Consider the following 24,932-nt stretch of genomic DNA (forward strand, 5'->3'; position numbering starts at 1 on the left):
ATATACCTCATCAAAAAATAAATCAATAAAATAAATCAAAAAAATAAAATCATCCAACTGAAAAGGGAAAACAATTCATTTTAAAGTAAAATTAACCAAAAAGGAAATACAAAAGCTAACTGAAGAAAATAAAACCCTAAAAACATGAACTGGAAAAATAGAAACTAATTACTCTGTGAGAGACCAAAATTACATCAAACAAAACCAAAAGTTTGAAAAAACTGAAGAAAATATAAAGCATCTTTTAGGAAACTGTATACATCCCTACAAGGGAAAATAACACTTGTAGCTCTTGAGAATTGTAGGTTAGGATAGTTAAAAGAAGCATACTTAGCAAGAGGATATGGGTATAGGATGACCACAAAAGTGTTGAGCCTTTAGCTTATACCTTGGATAATGAGGGGTGAATATAACTGAAGGGATTGTTCTTAGAGGATAGAGATATAAATGAGACGTGAAGTGATGATAATTATGAGGATATTTTCTTAGACAGAGGGTGGGAGAATACTTGGAGGGTCTTTACACATAATTAAATCATGAAGTGATCTTACTTTACCAGATAATTTAGATAAAAAGTGTCATAGTACAAACAGGGGCAGGGGGTGAGAGTGCACTTAGAAAACTTGAACACATAAACAGATCATGAAGTGCCTTACCCATATTTTAGTTAAGAAGGGTAATAGTGCTAGAGATGGAGTACTATGGCAACAGAGGGAGAAAGTGTGCCCAACATTTTAGTTAAGGAGGGTTGGAGTGCTATGGGGACAGAGAAAGTGTACCTAGAGAGTCTGGACACGAAAAAATCATGAAGACATTTTATTTTACTTGATGCTTTGGCTACAATTGGAAGGAGTGTGCTTAGAGGGGGTTGGGGTATAAATGGCTCATGAAAGTATTTGTGTCCATGGAAGGTACTTCAAAAAAGAATGTGTATAAATTCACTATAATTTGATGTTGATTTATGACTCTTGAGAACTGTATTTCCAATGGTACAGAAAAGGGGAGTGTCCTTAGAGAATGACAATTAAGCAATCAATCAACCCACCCTTGAGAAAGGTACTTCTATTGGGTAAGATAAAAGGAGTATATTTTGACAGAAGGGCGTAGAAGACAGGGTTAAACAATCAAGACATGAAAAGAAGGATTATACTAAAGATAAGACTAGACATTAGTTTGATAAATTCAAACAGAAGAAGAGGCACAAAGACCTATTATAGTAGAGGGAAAGAAGGGAGAGTGTAAACACTGAGAAAATACTACAATATGAGAAACACATTTGAAGCAGAGACATACAGAATAAAAGTAAAAGACTGGAACAAAATATATTATGCTTCAGCAGAAGTAAAATAATCAGGGGTAGCAATTCTGATTTGTCAAAGCAAAAGTAAAAACAGATTTCTTTAAAAAGGGATAAGGTTGAAAACTATGGCTTCATAAAAAGGATCATAGCCAATAAAGTTACATCCTTATTAAACTATATATATGTACCAAATGCATCCAAATTCATAGAGAAGCTAAATGAATTGCAGGGAGATATAGACAACAAAACCATAATAATGGGGGACACCTCAACCTCTCTCTCTCTCCCAGAACTAGATAAATCCACCAAATGAACAAGAAGGAAGAAGGTGAATAGAATCTTAGAACTCACCAATGAGAAGGAAATTAAAGTGATAATTCAGAGCTATTTTGCCCAACTATTTGCCAAAAAAATTTGACAATCTGAGTGAAATGAATTCAAATACAATATAATAATAATACAAACTACCCAGATTAACAGAATAGGAAATAAAATACTTAAATAACCCCATTTCAGAAAAGGAAATTGAAGAAACCATCAATAAACTCCCTCAGAAAAAAATTTCCAGGCCCAGATGAATTTACAAGTGAATTCTACAAAGATTTAAGGAACAATTAATTCCATTTCTAAATAAACTACTTTTTAAAAAAAAAAAAAGTTCTACCAAATTCCTCTTATGACACCAAAATGATGCTGATACTGAAACCAGAAAGAGCTAAAACAAAGAGAATTATAGACCAATCTCCCCAATGAACATTAATGCAAAAATCTTAAATAAAATTTTAGCAAAGCGATCACAAGTTATTACTAGAATAACACACCATGATCAGGTAGGATTTGTACCAGGTAGGCAGGGATGATTCAATATTAGGAAAACTATCAGCACAACTGCATTAATAACATAACCAACAGGGATCATCTCAGATGATGAAAAAGCATTTGACAAAATGCAACATCCCTTCCAATCAAAAACATTGGGAGGGGGTAGGAGTGGGGGCAGCTAGGTGGTGCAGTGGCACCAGCCCTGGAGTGAGGAGGATCTGAATTCAAATCCAACCTTAGTCACTTAATAATTACCTAGCTTGGGGCAGCTAGTTGACACAGTGGATAGAGCGCTGGCCCTGGAGTCAGGAGGACCTGAGTTCAAATGTGTCCTCAGACACTTAATTACCTAGCTGTGTGGCCTTGGGCAAGTCACTTAACCCTACTGCCTTGCCAAAACCTAAAAAAAGTAATAACAATTACCTAGCTGTGTGACCTTGGACAAGTCACTTAACCCCATTGCCTTAAATAAAATTTTAAAAAAATTAGGGATTATAGGAATAAATAGAGTTTTCCTTAAAAAAAAATATGCACTATCTATCTAAACCCATCGACAAACATTACATGTAATGCGGATAAATTAGGAGCATTTCCATTAAGATCAGGGGTTAAATAAGGATTCCTATTATCACCATTACCATTCAATATAGTATTAGAAATGTCAGCTTTAGGAGTAAGAGAAGAAAAAGAAATTAAACAAATTAAAATTGGCAATGCAGAAGCAAAACTCACTAACATGATATGATGGTATATCTAGAGAACCACAGAAAATCAACTAAAATACTATTTGAAATGACTAACAACTTCAACAAAGTAACAGGATGTAAAATAAACTATAAATCATCAGCATTTCTATACACAAACAACAAAGCCCAAGGGCAAGAAAAAGAGAAATTCCAGTTAAAGTATCTATAGACAACGTAAAATACATGGGGAATCTACCTCCCAAGACAAATCCTTTATTAACACAATTACAAAATACTTTTAACCCAAATAAAATCAGATTTAAACAATTGGAAAACATCAATTGTTCATGACTAGGCCAAGCTAATATAATAAAAATGACAATTCTATCCAAATTATATTGCTTATTCAGGGCCATACCAAACTACCAAAAAACAATTTTACAGAGTTAGAAAAAATAGTAACAAAATTCATCTTGAGCAACAAAGAGTCAGAATATCAAGGAATTGCTGTACCTGTACTAGATCTAAAACTATATACATATTAGAAAGCAGCAATCTTCAAAACTGCCTGGTATTGGTTAAGAAGTAAGAGTACTGCACCAGTAGATTAGAATAGTTACAAAAAGGGGCAGCTAGGTGGTGCAGTGAATAGAGCACCAGGCCTGGAGTCAAGAGAACCCAAGTTCAAATCTGGCCTCAGACACTTAATAATGACCTAGCTGTGGGACCTAGGACGAGTCACTTTAACCCCATTGCCTTGCAAAAAAAAAGGTCCAAAAGAAACAGTACAACTATAGTAATCTGTTGTTTGACAAACCCAAGGACATTAGCTTCTAGAATAACAACTCATTATTCAACAAAAACTGAGAAAACTGGAAAATGATTATGGCAAAAACTAGACACAGGCCCACATCTCACACCCTATAACAAAACAGGGTCAAAATGGGTACAGTATTTAGACATGGGTACAGTATTTAGACATAAAGGGCAATACCATAGACCAATTAACAGAGCAAGAAATATTCTGTCAGATTTATAGAGGAGAAATTTATGACCCAACAGGAAACAGAGTACATTATAATTGCAAAATGGATGATTTTGACTATATTGATATTAAAAAGTTTTTGCACTAATAAAACAATGCAGCCAAGATCAGAAGGAAAACAGAAGCTAGGAAATAATTTTTACAGCTAGTGTTTCCTTGATAAAGGTCTCATTTCTAAAATATATAGAGAATTGAATCAAATATTTAAGATTACAAGTCATTCCCCATTTGATAAAGGGTCACTGGATATGAACAGTTTTCAGATAAAGAAATTAAAGTTATATATAATCATATAAAAATGTCCCAAATCACTATTGATGAAATGCGAATTAAAACTGAGGTACCACCTCATCCTTATCAGATTAGCTAAGATGACAGAAAAGGAAAATGATCAATGTTGGAAAGGAGTGGGAAAATTAGGACATTAATGCACTGTTGGTGTAGTTATGAACTGATCCAACCATTCTGGAGATCAGATATGGAACTCTGCCCAAAAGGCAGTAAAATTGATCATACCCTTTGACCCAGCAATAACAATTAAAAGAAAACATAAAAAATGAGAAAAGCCTCACATTTTCAAAAATATTTATAGCAGCTCTTTTCATAGTGGCAAAGAATTGGAAATTGAGGGGATGCCCATCAATTGGGTAATAGCTGAAAAAGTATGGTAAATACAAGTTCTGGAGCATTATTGTTCTATAAAAAATTATGAGTGGTTGGACCTGGGAGAAGCATGGAAAGACTCAGATGAACTGATGCTGAGTGAAGGGAGCAGAACTAGGAATGTTATACACATTAACAACAACACCATGAGATGATCAACTATGATAGAAGCTGCTCCACTCAGCAGTTCAAAATCATGGTCAATTCTTAAAGACCTGTTATGGACAATGCATTCACATCCAGAAGAAAAAAACACCCCAGAATCTTAATGCATGTTATGTTCACTTCTTTAAAATTTCTCTTAAATTTTTCCTTCACATCTCATGGTTTTCAATTTCCCCTTAGTTCTAATTCCTCCCTCTCACATACAATGACAAATATGTAAATATGTTAAACACAAATGTATATGTACAATTTTTACCAGACTGTTCCCAGCCATGGGGAGGAGGGACGGAAGGGAGGGTATTACAAAAATGTATAACTTATAAATTTGCAAATAAATGATTGTTGAAAAACTACCACAGCATGTAATTGGAAAAATAAAATGCCAATTTAAAAAATAAATGAAATGCTAGCTGTTATTGCAAGTTTGATGGTTGTTATTTTTATATCAAGACAAAAGTGACATAGCCTCTGCCCCCAAGGACCTTCCATTTTGCTTGGAAGTCTCCATCCGACAATTTTCCTTTTCTCTTCATTCCCAGGTCCTCCCAAAGATGACATCACATGTGGTGAGCGAGATTGATAACATTCTGCGAAACAAGCCCTACAGTAAAAAGGACTATCGCTCCTAATGGGCTGCATGAGGCGATGGAAGTGCATGGTCCAGAACTGTTCCAATATCCAGTCATCCAAGTCACTTAGCAGCCTGCTGCTCAACCTCTAGCATCCCCGGATCCTCCGAGGTGTCTGCCGTCGCTACCTGTGCTCAGATGTTGGAAAGCACAGGCGAAGATGCACCACCGACAATAGCGATTCTATTTTCTTATCTTTGACTAAAGCCGCCTTGCATTGTTGCTCTGTGTACCTCATGCTTACGCAATGAAAAGTAGATGGAAAGCAAAAACTAAAGATGTAGAACCTTCAGGTATTTGGTCACTTCAAGAAGGCTGTACAGATATATTTTTTCAAATGAACAAAATCCACAGATGATTGTGAGATATTAAAAAAAAAAGGTCTGCGCTTCAAAGTCATGATGAGGCTTAGGAAGCAGAAGGAAATTTCAGGTCCTTTTATTTTCCAAAATCAAGAGTTTTCTTTCACTTGGTCATTAACAAAGTTGTCTGTCATTATTATAGATGGGGACTTGGGAATCTCATCAGTTCAGGTACCCCCAGCATGGAAACTCCTTTCCTTGAGGCAGATTAGCAATTTGTGCATAAATCTTAGAAGGTTCCCTGGGGCATGGAGAGATTAAGTGACTTCTTGGTCGTACAACTAGCAAGTATCTTACTCAGGCAGGACTTGAACCCAAGGCTCCAAGGGCAGCCTCTCACTTGTTTATCTATGTTACTTTTACTTTTAAATATCAGTTGCAGTTTGGACCACAAGAGTGTCTTCTATAACTTTGTCTGTTCCTATTCAGATATCTGTTATGTTCACTTTCAGATTAAATGATTGGTTGAAAAGAGGATGAATCACATAATAATTAACCTGAGATGTTATGATGACTTTATGAAAGGGAAATAAATGTATGCTTCTAAGAAATCTTAGTTCTGAATAAATCATAAACCCATGTATCTGCAAAGTATTCCTTTTTGTCTGTATTTTATTAAAAGATGTTTCATACATTTGCTTGTAGGTATAGCTTCTGAAAACAATATTTGAGCTATTAAGATATACATGTGCTCAGTTGCAATTAAAGCCTATAAAATGTCCACAAAATGCAAATACTCAATACTAAAATTATTTCTGGGGTTTTGCTATCAATCTAACACAGTATTTTGGGGGAGATGTCAACAAAAAGCAGGTCACATGCAGTGGACTTGGTCAATGTGGAATCCCTCACTGACCCACTGAGAAACAGTAAAAATTTCCTGATGGCTTTGTAACCCCAAGAGTAAACCATAGTATGCATGAGACGCGTCATGGGCTAAAAGCAAATGGTCTGATTAGACACTAGTCAACCTTGAACTTGAACTGTGATAACTCCTGTTGCTGAATCACTCTTATCATATCATATTTGCTACCTATATCCACATAACAGAGATGCTGTGAGCTCCTATCTCTTTGAGGGGAAGAAACCTGTGTTTTGGCCAGTGGTCTATTAAGGATCAGACTGCCAGAAAGAATATAAAATTTCAGCCTTCATTTTCTCAGCAACAGGACTGTGTCACTTTTACAGGAAATACTTTGAACCCAAAGAATGTAGAATAATAAATATATTTACTATTATTTATAAAGATGAATAGCTCAGTGTGAAGTCTTAAAAAGTGAACGTGGAGCACCAACAATTTTTTCTTGATAATCAACTTGCAACTATTTCATAGCAATAATTTTGTTCCCCATTCCTACCCCCATCAACCATGAGTATGAGATTCATAAAAAAAACTTTTAAAATTCATTTTGTATTTCATCTGACAATCTACCATATGTATAAGTGAGCTGTGGTGCCACCTATCAGGATTTGAAATCTACTTAACTATACATTTGCTTAGAGATAAAGGTATTTTAAGCATCTAATCTAACGAGAAAGTTCATTATTCAATATTTTGTGAGGTAAAACTTACAGAATGGCACAAAAGAGGAAATTAATTGAGTAAAGATGTGCTACTGCTATCAAGTAGAAATAGAAAGATTGAATGAATAGGAAAAGGCAAAGCATACGACTCTACTATGACCTTAGATATGAACCCTCATAATTACTCAAACACACTGAATTTTGAATCCAGAGTTCAGATCTGGTGGCATCTCAAGGACATGGAGGATGCTATATGTCCATGGAGAGAACACTGGCGTGGAAGACAGAAAGAATAGAGTTTCAATTCTGTCTCAGACACCTATTATTAGCTGTGTAATCCCGAGCACATTAATTTCTCAGGACCCACCCCCTTAAAATGAAGAGGTGAAACACAATGATCTCTAAAGTCTGTTCCAGCTCTAACTAACTCTATGATCTTCTATTATTCTTCTAATTAGGACCAGAACCAGGGATGGACAACTAGGATTTGTCTCAGTCTTAGACTTAACATAACAGTAATAACAGAGCTTAGTTAATAATAACAGTAGTAAGAACAGCAAGTTTTAGATGAAATATAAGCTTCCTGATAAGGTGGATTGAGTTCTCCCCTCCCCTGTGCCTTATATCTTCCTTCACTTCCTAACTTAAAATAGCTCCTAATTGTATAAGAAAATCTAGTCCAAGTTCTCACTGAATAGATGAGGAAGTAGATTCATAATGGTTAAAAGTTTGCTGCTCTGGAGTTTGAGGTGCTCATCCCAACCCCTAGAATTGCAAGGTTTTGATTTTAATTCCTAAAACAAGGCCAAGAGAGTCCTAAAGGGAAAGAAAATCTTAGAAAGTTTCCAAATGAAAAGACTTGGGAGATTTTTGCATAAATAACATAAAGCCTCAATTTGCTTATGGGTCTTCAAACAGAAGGCAAAGTTGTTGACTGAATAGTACTTAAGACAGTCATGCACACTGCCCCCCACCTCCCCTCCTCCAAAATCTTAAAGCTTAATTCAAGGATTCTTAACTGTGTTTGTGTCATGAACCCCTTTGGAAGCCTGTTAAAGCCTATGGACACCATCTCAGAATAATGTTTTTTGCAAACTACACTCATAATTCAAGGCAATGCTAAGCTTCAATTAGAGGTTAATGAAAGTAAAGATGTAATCTTTGAGCCATTTAAATTCTCAATTCTCCTGAAATCTAGGTCTGTGGACCCTGGATGACAAACTTAAGCTCTAATTGCATGGGTTTTCTGTGACACACTTCCCAAAGATCTCCAATAACCTTTTCTTTTTTAAAGGATGGAATCCATGTACAGAGAACATTTTGTTCTTGAAAGGAAAATTAGCAGTCATGGACCTCAAACTCACAGCCAAGATGGCAAGTAGAGGCACAATGCATCCCAGTATGTTCCCTAGCGGCTCACCTCCCTCCAACAAAGAGTTCCAAGGTGTGGTCCAAGATTGGATGTCTGTCAATTCCCTAATTGTGCACAAAAGTCACTAAGGAGAAACAGCAGGGCCTGGCCTCCCCAGTGCCAAAGGGGAAGGGGCCAGGCAGGCAGCGCCAGCAGATGTGGGGTGATACCACTGACGTTTGTTTTCCTATGAAATTGTGCCTGCTCATTTTCATATATGACTCTCATTCTCCTCTGTGGTCTTTTGATCTTCAAAAACTGGAAATGCAATTAAATGGGCCTGAAATTAGGACTCAAACTTAATTTCTTAAATGAAAAATCACACCTAATGCTAAAGAAGAGATTTTAAGAAGTCCAAGATTTGGAGATGTTGTGGGTTTTATAGACATATTAAAACTGAGTTGTCAATGGAGATGACAGAATCCCTTGACCATCTCAAAAGCCCCTAGCTTTCAAACACCCTTCCTTCCAAAGCTATTTTGACCAAACTTATTTCTCTCCTCTCCATAATTTGTCGGCCAAGTTAAGCTAAAACACAACCATCAATGGAGACCAGATCCCTTTCTTCTCTTTAGCAGGGTACCACAGCTAAAGGATGGAAAGAATGAGTTCTTACTCAAGTTAAAGGGAAACCAGCAAAGTGAGGGAATTAGGACCCCCCCCCCAAAAAAATGAGGGTATATTTCTCCTGAAGCACAGTGACCACACGCAGAATTATAAAGCATTGCAGGGACTTGAGTCACCTTAACCATCTCCATTTTACAACAGTGACTTACCCCAAAGTCACAATCTGGGATTCGAACCCCAACTTCTTCCCTACTTGCCCACACTCCTCACCTCTATAACAGCCAGGCCTCTGGAAAAAAAAAATTGGAGGATCTGTTCCTTTACCTACCTTGCTTGTCCAAGGCCCCAAGGCTCCAGAATTCCATTGGGCCATCTCTGCAGCTAAGCAACCAACCCCAAAGGAGAGGCTGGACCCAGACACCAGGTCAAACAGTTCAAAGTCTTTGGAAAACAGGATCTCTTAAGGTTCCTGGGATTTCCTCCAGGATTAAGAAATATATTTGAGAAGCAGCTAGGTATCAGTTTCCCCTGGATTTGAGATTTCAGAAGACTTGAGTTTAAATCCTTCCTCTGACACTAGTGGGTTCTCTCAGTGGTAAAATAGGAATAAGTGCATCAACTTCACTGTTGTAAGGATCAAATAGAGCATTAGATAAATGCCATCTATTACTGGATGGCAGTAAGAGGAAAGGAAGGAGAGCCTGGTGGCCTGTCCCATACAGGAGGCAGAAGGTCCTGACCTTCTTGACCTGGCTTTGGTAGCAGCTTTCAAGGCTTCTGGCCAAAGGCTCCATATAATGCATAGACCAGTGGGGGAAAAACTGGTTTTTGTGGAAGAGGGGGAGATTTGGTGCATACCAGTGATTCTCAAGGTGAGTCTCAATACTAAGATCCAATAAACAACCCTTCCCCTTCCTTTATTTAAAAAAGTCAGACTCCAAGAAAAAAACATATCTGAATCAATCTGGTACCACTGGTTTTCACTGGGAGATAAAAAATATTTAAAATAGACAGGAGGTAGTAGCTACAATAATTTTGTTTCAAGATTTGAAAAACAATTCATGTATGTGTTTTCACTGGCTCCTCATGGCCTCCCTTTGAGATAGATGCTACCTCCATTTTCCAGATACTGAGGCACAAAGAGATTAAAATGGTTTATATCCAGGGAAATAGCTAATGTGTATCTGAGAGAGTATTTGAATTCAAGTCTTCTGGTTTCAAGTCCGACTCAAACTACTCCACTATGCAATAAAAACAGTTGGTAATTACTAGTACAAAACACCAAAACAGTGAGTCCTTGATAAAAACAGGCTAAAACCTAGAGCATAATGCCACATTCTTAGAAAAATTTTTAACAAAACACAGGAGCATTTTATTGGAAAGATACTTGGAAAACACTATTCTCAGGGGGATAAAAAGTAAAACAAAATTACCTCTGTAAAGATCAGGTCCAGGAATAAATTTTATCTGCTTCCTCATCAAGTTATTCAGTCACTTTCAATAGAAACTATTGTAAGAATACGGGGTCCAAACTCAATTATAACTACTCCTTAGCCAATAATATTTGCCAAATTCAACTTACTCCAAAAGGAGGTGACATCTTTTTTAGTTTTAATTGAGTGGCTGCCATCTAGTGGCAATTTTCCAGTAATTCTCCCAATTTTCCTGCATCTTTGGATCCAACTGTGGAGTACTCGATTCAATCACTGAACTGATATTATTATAAATATTAAAATCCTAGTTGAGCCATTGGGCCATATTCTTCCTAAGAAAAATCTTAAAACATATATAATATTTATATATGGTACAAAATTTGGGTTGTTTTCTATCACTACTGGATCAAGCTTTCATGACACTTTCATTGTGAAATGAAATGAGAAGCCTTTTAGATAAAATGGCAGCCAGAAGAGAGGGCAGGCAGATCAGTCTTCCCTCACCCACCCAGCTAAAACCGACATCCCAGGCAAAAAAAAAAAAATCACATAATGCCAAATGACAGGAAATACAATAAAGACCTTCATTATCTGCTTCCACCTCAGAATTACAGAAAAAGTCAGCCAGAAATCCCCAGGTGATGGAATTGAAGCTGTAAGCTACAGCAGGGTAGGCATACAAGTCCACCAGTCTCCCAATACAAACAGAAATAGGCCAGTGAAATGTCTAACCTACAGAGCTTCTTTAGAAAGGTCCAGATTAGGGGTGGCTAGGTGGAGCAGTGGATAAAGCACTGGCCCTGAAGTCAGGAGTACCAGGGTTCAAATCAGGTCTCAGACACTTAATAATTACCTAACTATGTGGCCTTGGACAAGTCATTTAATGGGAATTTTTAGCTCACAAAAACTAATAAATAAAAGGTCCAGCTTGTCTGACATACCATGTGACCCTTGAAAACCCCCAAACCCCTCAGATTCTGAGTCCCTAGAATTCTATTCCAACATGCCAGAGAGAGCTCTGAAAATCAGGTCCATTGATCCTCAAAGTCACAAGGAGGTGAGGTCAGACGGTGGATGTCAGCAAAGGAAATCAGGGCAAAATTAATCGGAGCTGATGACTAGCTATCCAGAAGTTATAGAAGACTCAGCCTAGGCCTAGCACAAAGCCCCTGATCAAGAATTAGTCGAGAAAGATAAGTAAGTTGAAAACACCTACTCTGAGATAGAATTATTACAGATCCAGAGATACTCAAAAATTCAACACAAGGAGAATATTATCACCACAAACACCTTAAAGAGAAAAGGAGCTTTCCACAAAGACTATATGAATAACTAAAAGAAATGGAGCAAGAAAATGTTCTTTTAAAAAAAAAACATGAAAAAGTTTAAGGAAAGAACTTCAAGGAAATGAAATAGCTTAAATCAGAGTAGCAAATTTTATCTTAGAAATGAGATATCCCAAATTCAGAGCAGATCAAACAGAAATCAGTGACTCCATGAGACAATAAGAAACAATAAAAAAAGAAAAACATCAAGGGAAAGAAGAAATCTGAGATAAGTATACATATACATTCATGCACACATATATTATGTGTGTGCAGGTATAGAACTTGACCTGGAAAACAGATGAAAGATGATTTAATAATCACTGGCTTCTCTCTGAAAATCATGTTTAAAAAAACAAACTCCTAAACATTGCAATTCATGAAATCACAAATTAAAACTATCCAGATCTACTATGACCAAAGGGGCAAAATAAATATGGAATAAATACATCTATCACCTCCCAAAATCCTAAAATGAAAAGGCCCAGAAATGTCTGTCAAAATCCAAAGTTTTTGCATCAAAAATTCAGCAAGCATCCAGAAAAGAGTTGAGGTACTAACCATAGTGAGGATCCTATAAGCTTTTACAGGATTGTCTATATTTTTACAACACTAGTATTGATTTTTATGGTATTTATTATGTTTTTATGGCATTTACTGGCAGTTCATATTAAAAATAAAATGATTCAAACACAATATTCCAAAAGGTTAATGACATGAATTTTCAACCACAAACTCACTCTAAAGAGCTGAATCTAATCTTGCAAGACAGGAGGAAAAAAATATCTTTCATGGAACAGACTTTCAAGTATTTCCAATGAAAAACCCAGAGTTGAGAAGAGACTAGGAAATGCAGCCACCAGAATCAAGGGACACCTAGAAAAGCACATTTCTTGAAAGAAGGGCAAGGGGCTGGAGGATGATGCAGTGCTAATACTCTAATAAAGGGGAAAGAAACAAGTATTCCTTTAGAACTTTATCTTTCAAAAGGAATTAAATTCTTTAAAAAGGCAGAACCTGGCAATATCCTGGTTCTATTCTGAGAAAGGGAATGAAGAGTAAAAGAAGGACCAACCTACTGTGGAATGAAGGGGATAAAGCTGGGTGTCTCAGAATGGGCTACCTGAGAAGCCTAGCTGCACACTCTTGGATAATACCTTGCATAAGTTAGTAAAAACAACTTTTCTTGCCCAATGATTCCATTCTAATATGAATCAAAATGAACCTCACTCTTACCTGAACCAAAAGAAGGCCAGAAGCACACGCTTGCTTACATTCACCAAATTTGTTGTAGAAATGCATCCTATTCCCTAGAAACAAGTGGAGATGGGAAGAGGAGGGCTTAAGAGGGAGGATGATGCTGGGGAGGGAATAGTTACAAGCAAAACTCGTGATTCTGAAGGGGAAATTAAAAGAAAACACCTGGAATGGAGGGGGAGGAGGGTGCCCCTCAGCTGGGGAATGGCTAATTAAATGGTTTAAGCCTTAATTGCTTAGAACTTAAGCTTTTAAGGCTTAAAAACCCCATTGACTTTGGAATAGTTATGTGATGGAATATAACTGCACTACAAGACAGATGACCTGAAGTAGAATCAAGTGAGCTAACCCAGAACAAGCTGCTTAAAGAGGACCTGGGTGAAGCACACTGCCCTCTCTGGGGAGGAGATGAGTGGCTGACGCAAGGTGCAGAAAGACACATTTCTGAGCATGAAACACAATAGTGAATAAAAAAATTCATAATATGGGAAATTGCCTCCTATTAAGTTCTCTGGGCTCTGTAACTTTACCATGTATGCAGTGATGATTAGCAGAGCAGCCAAAGAAGAGAAATGCCTTCCTTCAAGCTTCGCTATCTGTTCAAAATATACTCAAAGCCTCTTCCTTATTAACATTTTACTATTGCCCTAACAGAAAACAAGTTACAATGACTGATAGGTTACCATCTAAAAATGACGGCTCCATGGAGCTGGAAAGTCTCTTAAAAGTTGATCAAGGGCAGCTTAAACCCAAGTTCAAATCCGGCCTCAGACACTTAGTTATCTAGCTGTGTGATCTTAGGCAAGTCACTTCACCCCACTGCCTTGCAAAAAACAAAAGAGAGATGATCAACTTCAAATTGAAGGCACAAATATACAAAATTTCTATATAAGTTAAATAATGGGCCCAAATTTAGCAAAGCAAGATTTAAACCTGGGTCCTGACTCCCAATCCATAACTTTGTACACCACAGAAAACTGGCTTCGGTTCTCAATATATAACAAGGATCACTTTTACTTTTTCAAATTCCAAATTTCATAGGCGTACGAACTACCAGAATGCGACTCTGTTGGCTTCAGTGACTTGGTTGCCACATTACCAGCCAGGGTCAATATGACACAGCCTCCATTGGAAGGCTGCAGCCAGGTCCAGCAGCAGCCAAAAGAAGCCACCCCCACCCAGACCACTGTTAGCATCCTCCCCCAAAGATCACAGGCTCCCTTTGGATGCTCAAAGGCCAAGGACTCCGTGGAGAAGCCTGTTCCTGTTTGCCTCAAGGGATGTGAATGACATTTCAAGCCCAGTTAGCTGAACTACCAAGGCTGACTCGGTCGGCGTGACCGGTTTCTGACCACATGGGGAAAACACTGTCAAGATTATAAAACAGCTAAGGACTTAACAGCATGACTTCCATGCCTGGCAGGACAATTCTGTGTTTGTAATCAGCCCCTTGAAACAATTTTTTTAAATTTCTAATTCTTCTAAAGTTTTCCCACCATGGAAAAATCTGGTTTCCCAAGTCATTTTTTTTAACTGAACTATTTCCAATTCTAAATTTGGAGCAGTTTCTGGTTTGTTGTATAAAAGTACACGTGAGCCTGATGATAATAAGAAAAAAACTTCATTTTGATATCTGCTATTAAAAAATTCCAATTTTCCACCGGGAACACAGAGAACCAGTTATTAAAACTTCTTTTCTAAAAACAACAGAACAGCTCAGGTTACTGTGACCTCTGACAGGTCAAGGAAACTAGTTATTTTCTGCTCAAATATGATTACTGCATATTACAAAGTACACTGTTTAATAAATGTTCCGGGACACTGAGTTTTCTGATCAATTTATTTTATTTCAACAATCTGTCAAAAGGAGCCCAAAACACAAAGGTATTTTACATTTTCTTAGCTTAAAAAAAAACCACCCACAAAACCTGTTAAATTTGACTATAGAAAAACAGTTCTTGTGTGTGTCTCCCTCTCCAAGCCCTCCCCAAGCCCACCCTGACAAAGACAGATCTGTTTCTTCATCTATTTGGAGCCGGTAGACAGCAGGGCAATGAGGCCTGAGGAGGCACTAATGGATAAGATATAGTTCCTGAAAAGGGTTCATAGTTAAGGAAAAATTCAAACCCTTCCAATCTCCCCAAGCCTAAAGTAGAGGAGCTTCACCACATACTGTTTAATCACAATAATCTGCCATTGGCAGACCAGAAACAAATACCCAAAGTAGACGTCTACCAGGACCACCTTAAAGTGGTGGCAGAAAACTTGCAAACCACCTAAAAGAAGCTGGTTTGACAACCCTCCCTCCCCACATCAATCAGCCCCCAGGGTACTCCTTGGTAGTCCTCAGGACTAGTCCATGACCCCCAGACCCTCTCAGGTGTTGATCTCCTTGGACATTCCCACAAGACTATGCCTGGCTGACTTTATCTGCCCCTCTGGCTGCACTCCCTTGGACAATACCTTGAATAAGTCAGTAAAAACAACTTTTCCTGCCCAACAGCTCCCTTCTAACATGAAACAAAAAACCAACAGCTTGAGGCACTGCATGGCAGCCCTTGTGGCCTGGCCAATCTCGAAGCACGAAAACACCAGCAGAGACCCTGGGCTGGACAATCTGGGCGAGAGGACACCCAAGGTGACAAGCTCGCTTCAGTTTCAAAATCATGTCACACATTCCTGCAGATACAGGAATCCCGCAGCACATTTTGGGTATTAACTCCTCTAATCCGGCTCAATATCTTCCTGAGGGGGACTAAGGTCGACCCCCAACAAAGGGGTCTCCCACCTCAAGGGAACAGCCCCCCCAAGTCCAAGAAAAGGAAGTCTGAGCAGCTCAAAGGATACACTGTCGGATTGAAGTTCTTCAGGATAAAGAAAGAAGCGACAATGACCAAGACCAGAAAAAGGGTGTTATTGTAGAAGATGGAGAAGGTCGTGGCTTCGTAATCCGCCACTTCATTCTTCTTCCACAGGATTCTGCAGACACACAGAGACAGCAGTGTCAAGGCTCCCAGCACGTGGAGGGGCTAGGCAGGGGGAGGAAGGCCATGCTGGCGAGAAGCCCAGCTATGCTCTGGCTTCATGCTCCAGGGGCATGCTCTTTTCTACCTACAGGACAGGTGGCCTCTGTGTCTCCTGAATGAGAGAGACACAGGGTCTGCCGGCAGGGAGCTAACAGTTGGGGGGGGGGGGGGAACGGGGGCACTAGGGGAGCTGAGTGACCATGCCTTACTGGTCCAGGTGGAGGGGCTGGGGCAATCGCTCATCAGTTTATGAAGCAAGAGGCTGCTTGGGCCCTGAGACAGACAGGTTACGGTCTCTTGGGGAGACCATTTTGAGTGGTGGAGAGGGAGTCAGGAAAGGCCTGTACTTTAAAGGTGAGAAGGGGGGTCTTCCAGCCTAGGGGCAGCTCACACAAAAGGCTGGAGACAGAAGCCCTCAGTGGACAGGGCTGGCAGAGTACCACTGGCAGCCAGAAGAAGGCAGAGAGACTAGGAGGAATGGATCACCATGGCACACCCCTACCCCCATCTAACTCTCCAAACCTGTAGTAGGTGGGCATGCTGAAGTACCAAAATAAATCATCTCTCCTCTAGACCATCTGGCGTCTCTTAGGCAGCTAACTTTGTTACTTAGGGACTGATTTATCCAGACCTCTTCCCCCCATTCTGCTGCTCCACTTTTGGCAATGAGGTCTCCTCAGCTAAAGCAAAAGTTGGCAGGAGAAGGGGGGGAGGGAGAGCCAAACGGGCCCCACTACTAACTGCATGTGGTTCTGGCCAAGGGGAGTTGGGAGGGACAGAGAAGTCGGCAGCAACAGTAGGGCAAACCTCCCAGCTCACCATGTGCAGAGAGAACCACAAGCTAGCTGGGAAGAGTACTGAATACTTCAGACTGGAAAGAACCTGGGGGGTGGGGGGTGGGGTGGAGATGGCTAGTCTCAACCTCTTAGCCTTGATAGAGAAGGAAATGAAAAGGAGGTCTGGGGGGAGGCCACATGACTTATTCAGGGTCTCCACACAGAACACCTCTACCTTCTTTTGTTAGAAATCCTAAAACCTGAAAACACACTTTAAGATTATTTTCCCAAAATACCCTTTTTAATCTTTATAAATTCATAAACCCTTAAAGTAAAAAAAAAAACCCAACCTTTCATCCTTCTCTTTCCGAGACATCTTCCTGTTGTCAGCCTCAGAAAGCTTCCGAGTCACTTCTTTGGAAACAGCATCCTCTCTCTTCTGAGCTACCCTGTGGGGGAAACAAGCAGTTTTCACAAGCTCTAGGTGCAAACATCCCTCTAGAAACAATCTGCCCTCACAGTTAATTTTTTTTAATGGACTTTAGTCACTTTGGGGGTATTTTCTTTTATTTTTCCCCAGTGACATGCAAAAACAAGTTACAACATTCACTTTTGAAACTTTGAGTTCTGAATTCTCTCCTTTCCTACCTCTCATTGAAAAAAGCAAGTTATCTGCTATAGGTTAAAAATGTGTAGTCATGAAAAACATTATAATAGTTAAGTTGTAAAAGTCAACATAACCCCAACCCAAAAAGAAATCTCAAGAAAAATAAAGTACAAAAAGATTTTTCCAGCCTGTATTCAGACACCGTCAGCTATGTCTCGGGGATGGATGGTGTTCATCCCAAGTCCTTCAGCGTTCTCTTGGGTCAGTGTTGCTGAGAAAAAGTAGATCATCCACAGCTGAGCATCCTACAACTTTGTTGTTACTTTGTACACAGTACATTTCCCATCACATCTGCTCCTGCAAGCATCTTATTCATCATTTATTCCATCATAATCACATAGCACAATTTGTTCAACCATTCCCCAACCAAAGGGCAATCCCTTTTGTCACCAAAAAAGAGCTGCTTTAATTATTTTTATACATGTAAGTCCTTTTCCTTCCTTTTTCCCCCCATCTCTTCTGGAATATAGATCTGGGAGTGGCACTGCTAGGCCAAAGGGTAGGCACGGCTTTATAGCCCTTTGGGCATAGCTTCAAATTGCTCTATGAAATTTCTGAATCCTTTACAACTCCTCCAATAGTGAATCAATGTCTCATTTCTCCATATCCCCTCCAATATTTGTCATTATCTTTCTGTCCTAGTAATCAAACTAATAGATATGAGGTAGTACCTCAGAAATGTTTCAACCCACATTGCTCCTATCAATAGTAAGTTAGGACATTTGATAACCCCAGTGGAAAACTGCTCATATCTTTTGATCCTTTATCAAGTGGGGAATGGTTCTTATTTGACTCAGTTCTCTACATTTGAGAAATGAGGTCTTTATCAGAGAACCTTGTTTCAATATTTTTTCCCATAGTTCTATTGCTAACTGTATTTCCCTCCACCCTATCTCCCCATTCCCTATTTTTTCTATTCTCTCCTTTCACCCATTCCCTCAAGTATTTTGCATCTGACTAGCCCCCTCTGCCCTCTCTTGTATCACCTACACCCCTCCCTTGTCTACTCCTGTTTTCTTCCTCTAGTTAAGTTCTCTATACAATTGAGTGTGTGTTATCCTATCTCTGAGCAGTCTGATGAATGTAAGACTCAGTCATTCCCCCTCTCCTCCCCCACTGCAAAAACTTTCTTGCCTCTCTTTTATGTGAAAATTTATCCCATTCTACAACTCCCTTTCCCTTTCTCTCAGTACATTTTCTCTCACCCTTTAACTCCTTTTTAATATACTATCCCTTCAAATTCAACTCCCACCTGTGCCTTATCTAGAGATGCTCCTTCTAACTGCCCTGAGAAATGAGAAAGTTCATGAGTTACCAGGATCATCTTCTCAGGCAGGAATATAATAAACAGTTCAACATCATTAAGTCCTTTATGATTTGCCTTTCCTGTTTACCTTTTTATGTTTCATTTGAGTCTCATATTTGAAGATCAAATTTTCCATTCCACTGATCTTTTCATCAGAAAGCTCGAAAGATCCCTATTTCATTGAAAGTTCATCTTTCCCCCTCAAAGAATAGGTTCAATTTTGCTGGGTAGTTGATTCTTGTTTGGGATTCAAGCTCTTTTGCCTTCTGAAATACCATATTCCAAAGTCCTATGACCCCTAAATGCAGAAGCTGCTAAATCTCGTGTTATCCTGATTGTAACTCAGTAATATCTGAATTCTTTTTGGCTCCTTGCAATATTTTCTCCTTTGACTTGGTAGTCCTGAAATTTGGCTATAATGTTCCTGGGAGTTTTCATTTTGGGATCTCTTTCAGGAGGTGATTAGTGGATTCTTTCCATTTCTATTTCACCCTTTGCTTCTAGGATCTCAGGGCAGTTTTCCTTGATAATTTCTTGAAAAAAAAGATGTCTAGGTTCTTTTTTGTTTGGTCATGGCTTTCAGGTAACCCAATTAAATTACCTCTCCTGGATCTGTCTTTTTGTTCCTTCTGTTGTTTGCTCATTTCCCCAGCCAATGACTTGATTTTAACTCTTTGTTAAGCTACGGCTCTGCTTCCAGGGTGGAGGCCACATTGTCCCAAGCTTTTCAAGGGTTTTACAGCTGTTTTCAATCCTTCCAAGGTTTTATGAGAGGCTCTGACTGCTCTCCTGGCCTGCACTCTGGTCCTTAGGTAACCATAAGCACTCCCCTCTGCCATATGAGGGGGGTCCCTACGGGACTTCTGCTCCTGTTCTTGGGACTGGAGCCCCAGATCTTATTATGGGCAAAATAGAGTCCTGCCTTCAGTGACAGCAAAGATATCCCTGTATCTTCTGATCCCCTTACCCTCCACGGCTGAGATCTCCAGAAGCAGCTGCCTCTGCAGAATCAGTGGCCCCCAGGGCCAGCTCCTGGTATGCTGGGCTTGGGTCTATGCTACTGAGGCTGGAGCTGGACTGTGCTCCTTTCTCAGGTGGGTGCAGCAGACCCTTCCTGCCAATCTTCCAAGTCGTCTTGAGTTGGAGGATTGTTTCATTCAATCTTTTTGAGGGTTCTGTCATTCTAGAATTTGGTTAGTCATCATTTAAAGATACTTGGAGTGATTTGGGGGAAAGTATGGGCCATTACCATCTTGGCTCCTTCTCATGGTTAAGTCTTGGCAGCTGTGAGATACTTTACATTAGGGGGAAAAAATTGGCCCTCCAGCCCCAAATTTAACCTTTTAAAAACATGATCTGGACAAGGGCAAGAGCAGGTCAAAGGACCAATCTGCAAGATACTTTCCAAGGCTGTAACAGTGACATGGTTTGGATTATTTAAAGAACAGAAAATGTGCCAAAGTTTAAATGTGCAGGAAATCTATCAATTCAGTCATATGCAGTTTTCAATCAGGATCAATTCTATTTACTATGTTTACCTAAAATGGCAAACTGATGCCCCAACTTCTATTCATATGACAATCAAATAATAATAGGCACAAAAATCCACTGCCCCATCAATAATTAAACCACAAACAGCACTGATTCCAGATCCATCTAATTCCTTCCATGACATGCCACATGGACAAAGGGGAAGTAATCTATGTTGGTCTAAAGAACAATCAAGAATGGAAACCCCAGGGTGCTCTCAAGAAGGCAGGGAGGCCTGGACCCAAGAGGAGACTCCAAGTGCCAATGGGTCAAAGGCAAAGAAGAGTCACCTCAGACCAGGCTCATCTGAAACATTAAACAACTATGCTGTACAAAGCACCATTTGAAACACTCAAACAATGACATGATCACCGCATAGTCCAAGGGCCAAAGAATGGAAGCCCCAGGGCAAAGAAAATGAAAGCCCCATGACTCTGATGAATAATGTTACTAATGAAAGGCAAGAAGGAAATTCAAAGTGACTTGATAAATTAGAGAATCATAAGAGAAGCCAAGCCAGTCCAACAAACACACATTAAATACCTGCTCTGGACCAGGCTCTCCACTAGAGGCTGGATACAGACACAAGGCCATGCCCACTTCAGGACCCAAAGACATATAAACAGAAGGAAGATTGACTTGGCAAAGACAGAGAAGAGGAAACAGAGGGTGAAGGGAGCTGGAAGAGGAGAAGGGGTGAGGTGGCCCAAAGCTGAACCAAATTTACAGGAAAATACACCAGTCTAGTCCTGAGGGAATATGCCTGGTTAGGTCTGGGACCCATCTTCCCCTTAAGCATTGCATAAAACCAGATTTGTACATCAAAAAAAGAAATGGGAGTTTCCCAAAATTTAAATACAAAAAAAAGTCTACTTAGGGAAGATGAAAGAAACTGGGATATTTAGCCTAGGCAGCTAAGTGTTAGCATGGATAAAGTGCCAGGTCTAGAGTCAGGAAGACTCTGACTAGTTGTTTGTGTGACCCCAGGCAAGTCACTTAACCCTGTCTGCTTCAGATTCTTCATCTGTAAAATCAGCAGGAAAAAGAAATGGCAAACCAATTCAATACTGTTGCCAAGAAAACCCCAAATGGAGTCATGCAGGAGTTAAGCACAACTGAAGCAACTCAAAAACCACAAAGATAACTAAACAAAAATGGATTACTATCTTTAAGCAAATAAATAATACTGAGAAGTTCAATTTTTTTTTTGGAAGGAAGGAAAAAAGAGAAAAAGAATTAAAAAAGGTTTCAGGTAGAAGGAGAGATTTAATTGTTGGTAGAGCTGTGAGCTCATCCAACCTTCCTGGAGAGCAATTTGTAAGTATGCCCAAAAGGCAACAAAAACGTGCATACCCTTTGATCCAGCAATACCACTACTGGGTCTATACCCTGAAGAGATTATGGAAAAGGGTAAAACACCACCTGTACAAAAATATTCATAGCAGCCCTGTTTGTGGTGGCAAAGAATTGGAAATTGAGTGAATGTCCTTCTTGGAGAATGGTTTAGCAAACTGTGGTATATGTATGTCATGGAACACTATTGTTCTATTAGAAACCAGGAGGGATGGGAATTCAGGGAAGCCTGGAGGGATTTACACGAACTAATGCTGAGTGAGATGAGCAGAACCAGAAAAACATCGTATACCCTTAACAGCAACATGAGGGTGATGATTGACCTTGATGGACTTGCTCATTCCATTAGTGTAACAACCAAGGACAGTTTTGGGGTATGTGCAATGAATACCATCTATATCCAGAGAAAAAACTGTGGAGTTTGAACAAAGACCAAGGACTATTGCCTTCAATTTAGGGAAAAAACCACCATTATCTTATTATGTGATTTTGCTCTCTCTTATACTTTATTTTTCTTCCTTAAGGATATGATTTCTAGGGGTGGCTGGGTGGCGCTGTGGATAAAGCACCGGCCCTGGAGTCAGGAGTACCTGGGTTCAAATCTGGTCTCAAACACTTAATAATTACCTAGCTGTGTGGCCTTGGGCAAGCCACTTAACCCCATTTGCCTTGCAAAAAACCTAAAAAAAAAAAAGGATATGATTTCTCTTTCATCACATTCACCTGAGATCAATGTATACCCATGGAAACAACGTAAAGACTAACAGATTGCCTTGGGGGGAGGGGCAAGAATGGAGGAAAATTGTAAAACTCAAAATAAATAAAACCTTTCTAATAAACAAATAAACAAAAGAAGACATTTAGTTGAGGAGAAGTATCCTTGTGATCATCAAGGAGAATGGAATGACCTGCCAAGATAGACCAGAGTCTCTTAACTTTAAGAACCTTTAACAACATAGGCAACCATTTGACCAAAAGATTCAGAGTCCATTTGCTAAAAACAAGGAAAATGGGCCCAGGATTTATTATAGTGTTGTATTGCAGAACAACACACTAGAACTAATCCAGGAGATTGTAGCACATTCGTTATGAACCTCTGCTTCAAAATTGGTTGCCAACTACCTAGCATAGTGTCTGGTGCATGAAGCACATGCTTGAGGACTTGGTGGCCAGACCAAAATGGACATAAATTCCCAAACCAGATGAAGGCAGCCACTGCTTCAAGCATGAGAACCTCTGGCCCAGTTGACAAGCCTGTGCTGGCACCTGGAGAATCCCGAGGGAGATCTCCAAGGTCACCACAATATGCTCTGTACACCATATAGAGCCACAGTAAAGCAGAGGCTGGGACTCACCAGGCACAACTGGATGCTGATGTCCCAGGACAACTCCAGTCCAGTCTTTTTGGAGTTAAGTTTCCCGCCAAGTCTTACAGAAATATGTGACACAAATGGATGTGGGAATTAGTAAGGCACACAAGAATAACAGCTGTCCTTTGTTCTTGAAGAAGACCATGACATCAGGGAGGTGATGCCGTGACAAGTACATAGACTGGATTTGAGTGAGGGGCTGCTGAGCTACGTCGCCAGTCTCCTTTTCTCCTGTAGAGCCATCTGGGTCCAGTAGCCAGAAAGGAATCAGGACGGGAGATGGTCCTAAATGTGAGGTAGTCAGGGTGAAGCGACTTATTTGAGAACACATAGCTAAGGGTCTGAACTCATGTCCTCTTGACTTCAGGATTGGCACTCTACCCACTGTGCCATCTAGCTGCCTCAGTCACCAAAGAGAAGGTGGCATGAAGACAAGGAGGGACCGAGGGAGAAGCTAGGACACCAAAAGCAAGCCACAGAAGATTACCCTGGCAGCTTTACAGAGGCTAAGGTAGGGCAGAGATGAGTTACAGACCCAGGGTGTACAGAGAAACGGAGAACCAGCCTGCCTCAGTGGGTCTTCCCAAGGGCCTCCTGGGGATCTAAAAAAAGTTCACAAGACCATCATTCATAACATCACTTGTGTTGGCAGGGTCTCATTTTTTTTTAGGATTTTGCAAGGCCACACAGCTAGGGCAGATTTGAACTCGGGACTCCTGAGTCCAGGGCTCTATCCACCGCACCACCTCTGCGCCTCAGGACCTCATTTTGGAGGTGAGGACGCAGAGGTTTTGTGACTGGCCTTATGGGAGAAGGCTCTGAGATGCACGTGAGGCGCGTAAGCAGTCATCTTTGTTTCCAACTTCAATTCATCTTTAAGCACCGATCCGTCATTTTAAGAAGCAAAGCACTAATTCCTTTAGTCATCTTTTCTTAGTGTCATACAAAACGTCAAGGCCCGGGCCACGGCTGGGGAGCCAGTTCTCGCGGCTGTTTTGTGTCTTTTACAAGAGAAAGGAGCGCGCTGGGGGCCGCCGCCCCCCCCCCGGGGGCCCCCGGCCGGTGCCTGAGCTGTCTTGGGGGGATTTGTACCTACCGGCGAACTGGAACCCACGCAGAGCCCACGGGCTCGGGCCGGGCGCGCCACTTACTTGTGTTTCAGGACAAACTTGACGTTCTTGTAGGCGAAGGCCACCAGGTAGGTGCTGAGCAGGGTCATGACGCTGTAGAGGACGGCGGACTGCACCAGGTCCATGTGCCAGATCCTCCAGTACAGCCCTGCGGGGACAAGGGGGCGCTGAGGCCGGGCCCCGGCCTCTAACGGGGCCGGGCCCGGGGCAGCGGCTCTGAACTTGACCGCGGAAGCCCCCCCCCCCCCCGCCGCCGGGGGCCTCCCCGCTCCCGCCGCGCCGCCGGGCCCACTCACAGATGGGGATGGCCGACACGATGAAGGCGTTCCCGAAGAAGAGCGCCGACGACTTGGCCGACAGGTTGCGGCTGAAGTCCTGCAGCAGCAGGTCCTCCTCCGACTGCTGCTTGAGGCCGCCCTTGGGAGCCATGGCGGGAGCGGGAAGCCGGAGCAGCCGCCCCGCGCCCGCCTCCCCGCCGCGGCCCGCCTGCGCACGCGCCGCCCGCGCTCCCATTGGCCCGGGCCGATGCCACTTCCCGGACGCCGACCTATAGGGAGGCGAGAGTGCTCGGTTCCGCATCCGGCG

The 24,932-nt window shown here is 40.8% G+C and overlaps 2 protein-coding genes across 3 annotated transcripts in view; one reads left to right on the forward strand and one right to left on the reverse strand.

Moving 5' to 3' along the window:
- The window catches only part of KCNAB1 (potassium voltage-gated channel subfamily A regulatory beta subunit 1), a 490,100-nt gene extending 483,688 nt beyond the window's left edge, over window positions 1-6,412 (forward strand). Inside the window, exon 16 of one of the 2 annotated variants that reach the window (XM_074190799.1) lies at window positions 5,221-6,412. In XM_074190799.1, coding sequence (XP_074046900.1) covers window positions 5,221-5,310 — 90 coding nt within the window. In that variant the 3' untranslated portion in view covers window positions 5,311-6,412. The remainder of the gene's footprint in view (window positions 1-5,220) is intronic. The other variant, XM_074190800.1, reaches the window with a different exon arrangement.
- An 8,603-nt stretch (window positions 6,413-15,015) lies between these two features.
- SSR3 (signal sequence receptor subunit 3) lies at window positions 15,016-24,836 on the reverse strand. The gene is made up of 5 exons (XM_074190801.1): window positions 24,644-24,836; window positions 24,369-24,495; window positions 17,342-17,440; window positions 16,037-16,168; window positions 15,016-15,281 (listed from the first exon to the last, which is right to left on the reverse strand). The coding sequence occupies exons 1-5, from the start codon at window positions 24,774-24,776 to the stop codon at window positions 15,215-15,217; spliced, it is 558 nt and encodes a 185-aa protein (XP_074046902.1). The 5' UTR covers window positions 24,777-24,836; the 3' UTR covers window positions 15,016-15,214.
- Between the last annotated feature and the right edge of the window lie 96 nt (window positions 24,837-24,932).

This window comes from Macrotis lagotis, chromosome 6 (assembly GCF_037893015.1).
Source record: "Macrotis lagotis isolate mMagLag1 chromosome 6, bilby.v1.9.chrom.fasta, whole genome shotgun sequence".
NCBI classification, from domain to species: Eukaryota; Metazoa; Chordata; class Mammalia; order Peramelemorphia; family Peramelidae; genus Macrotis; species Macrotis lagotis.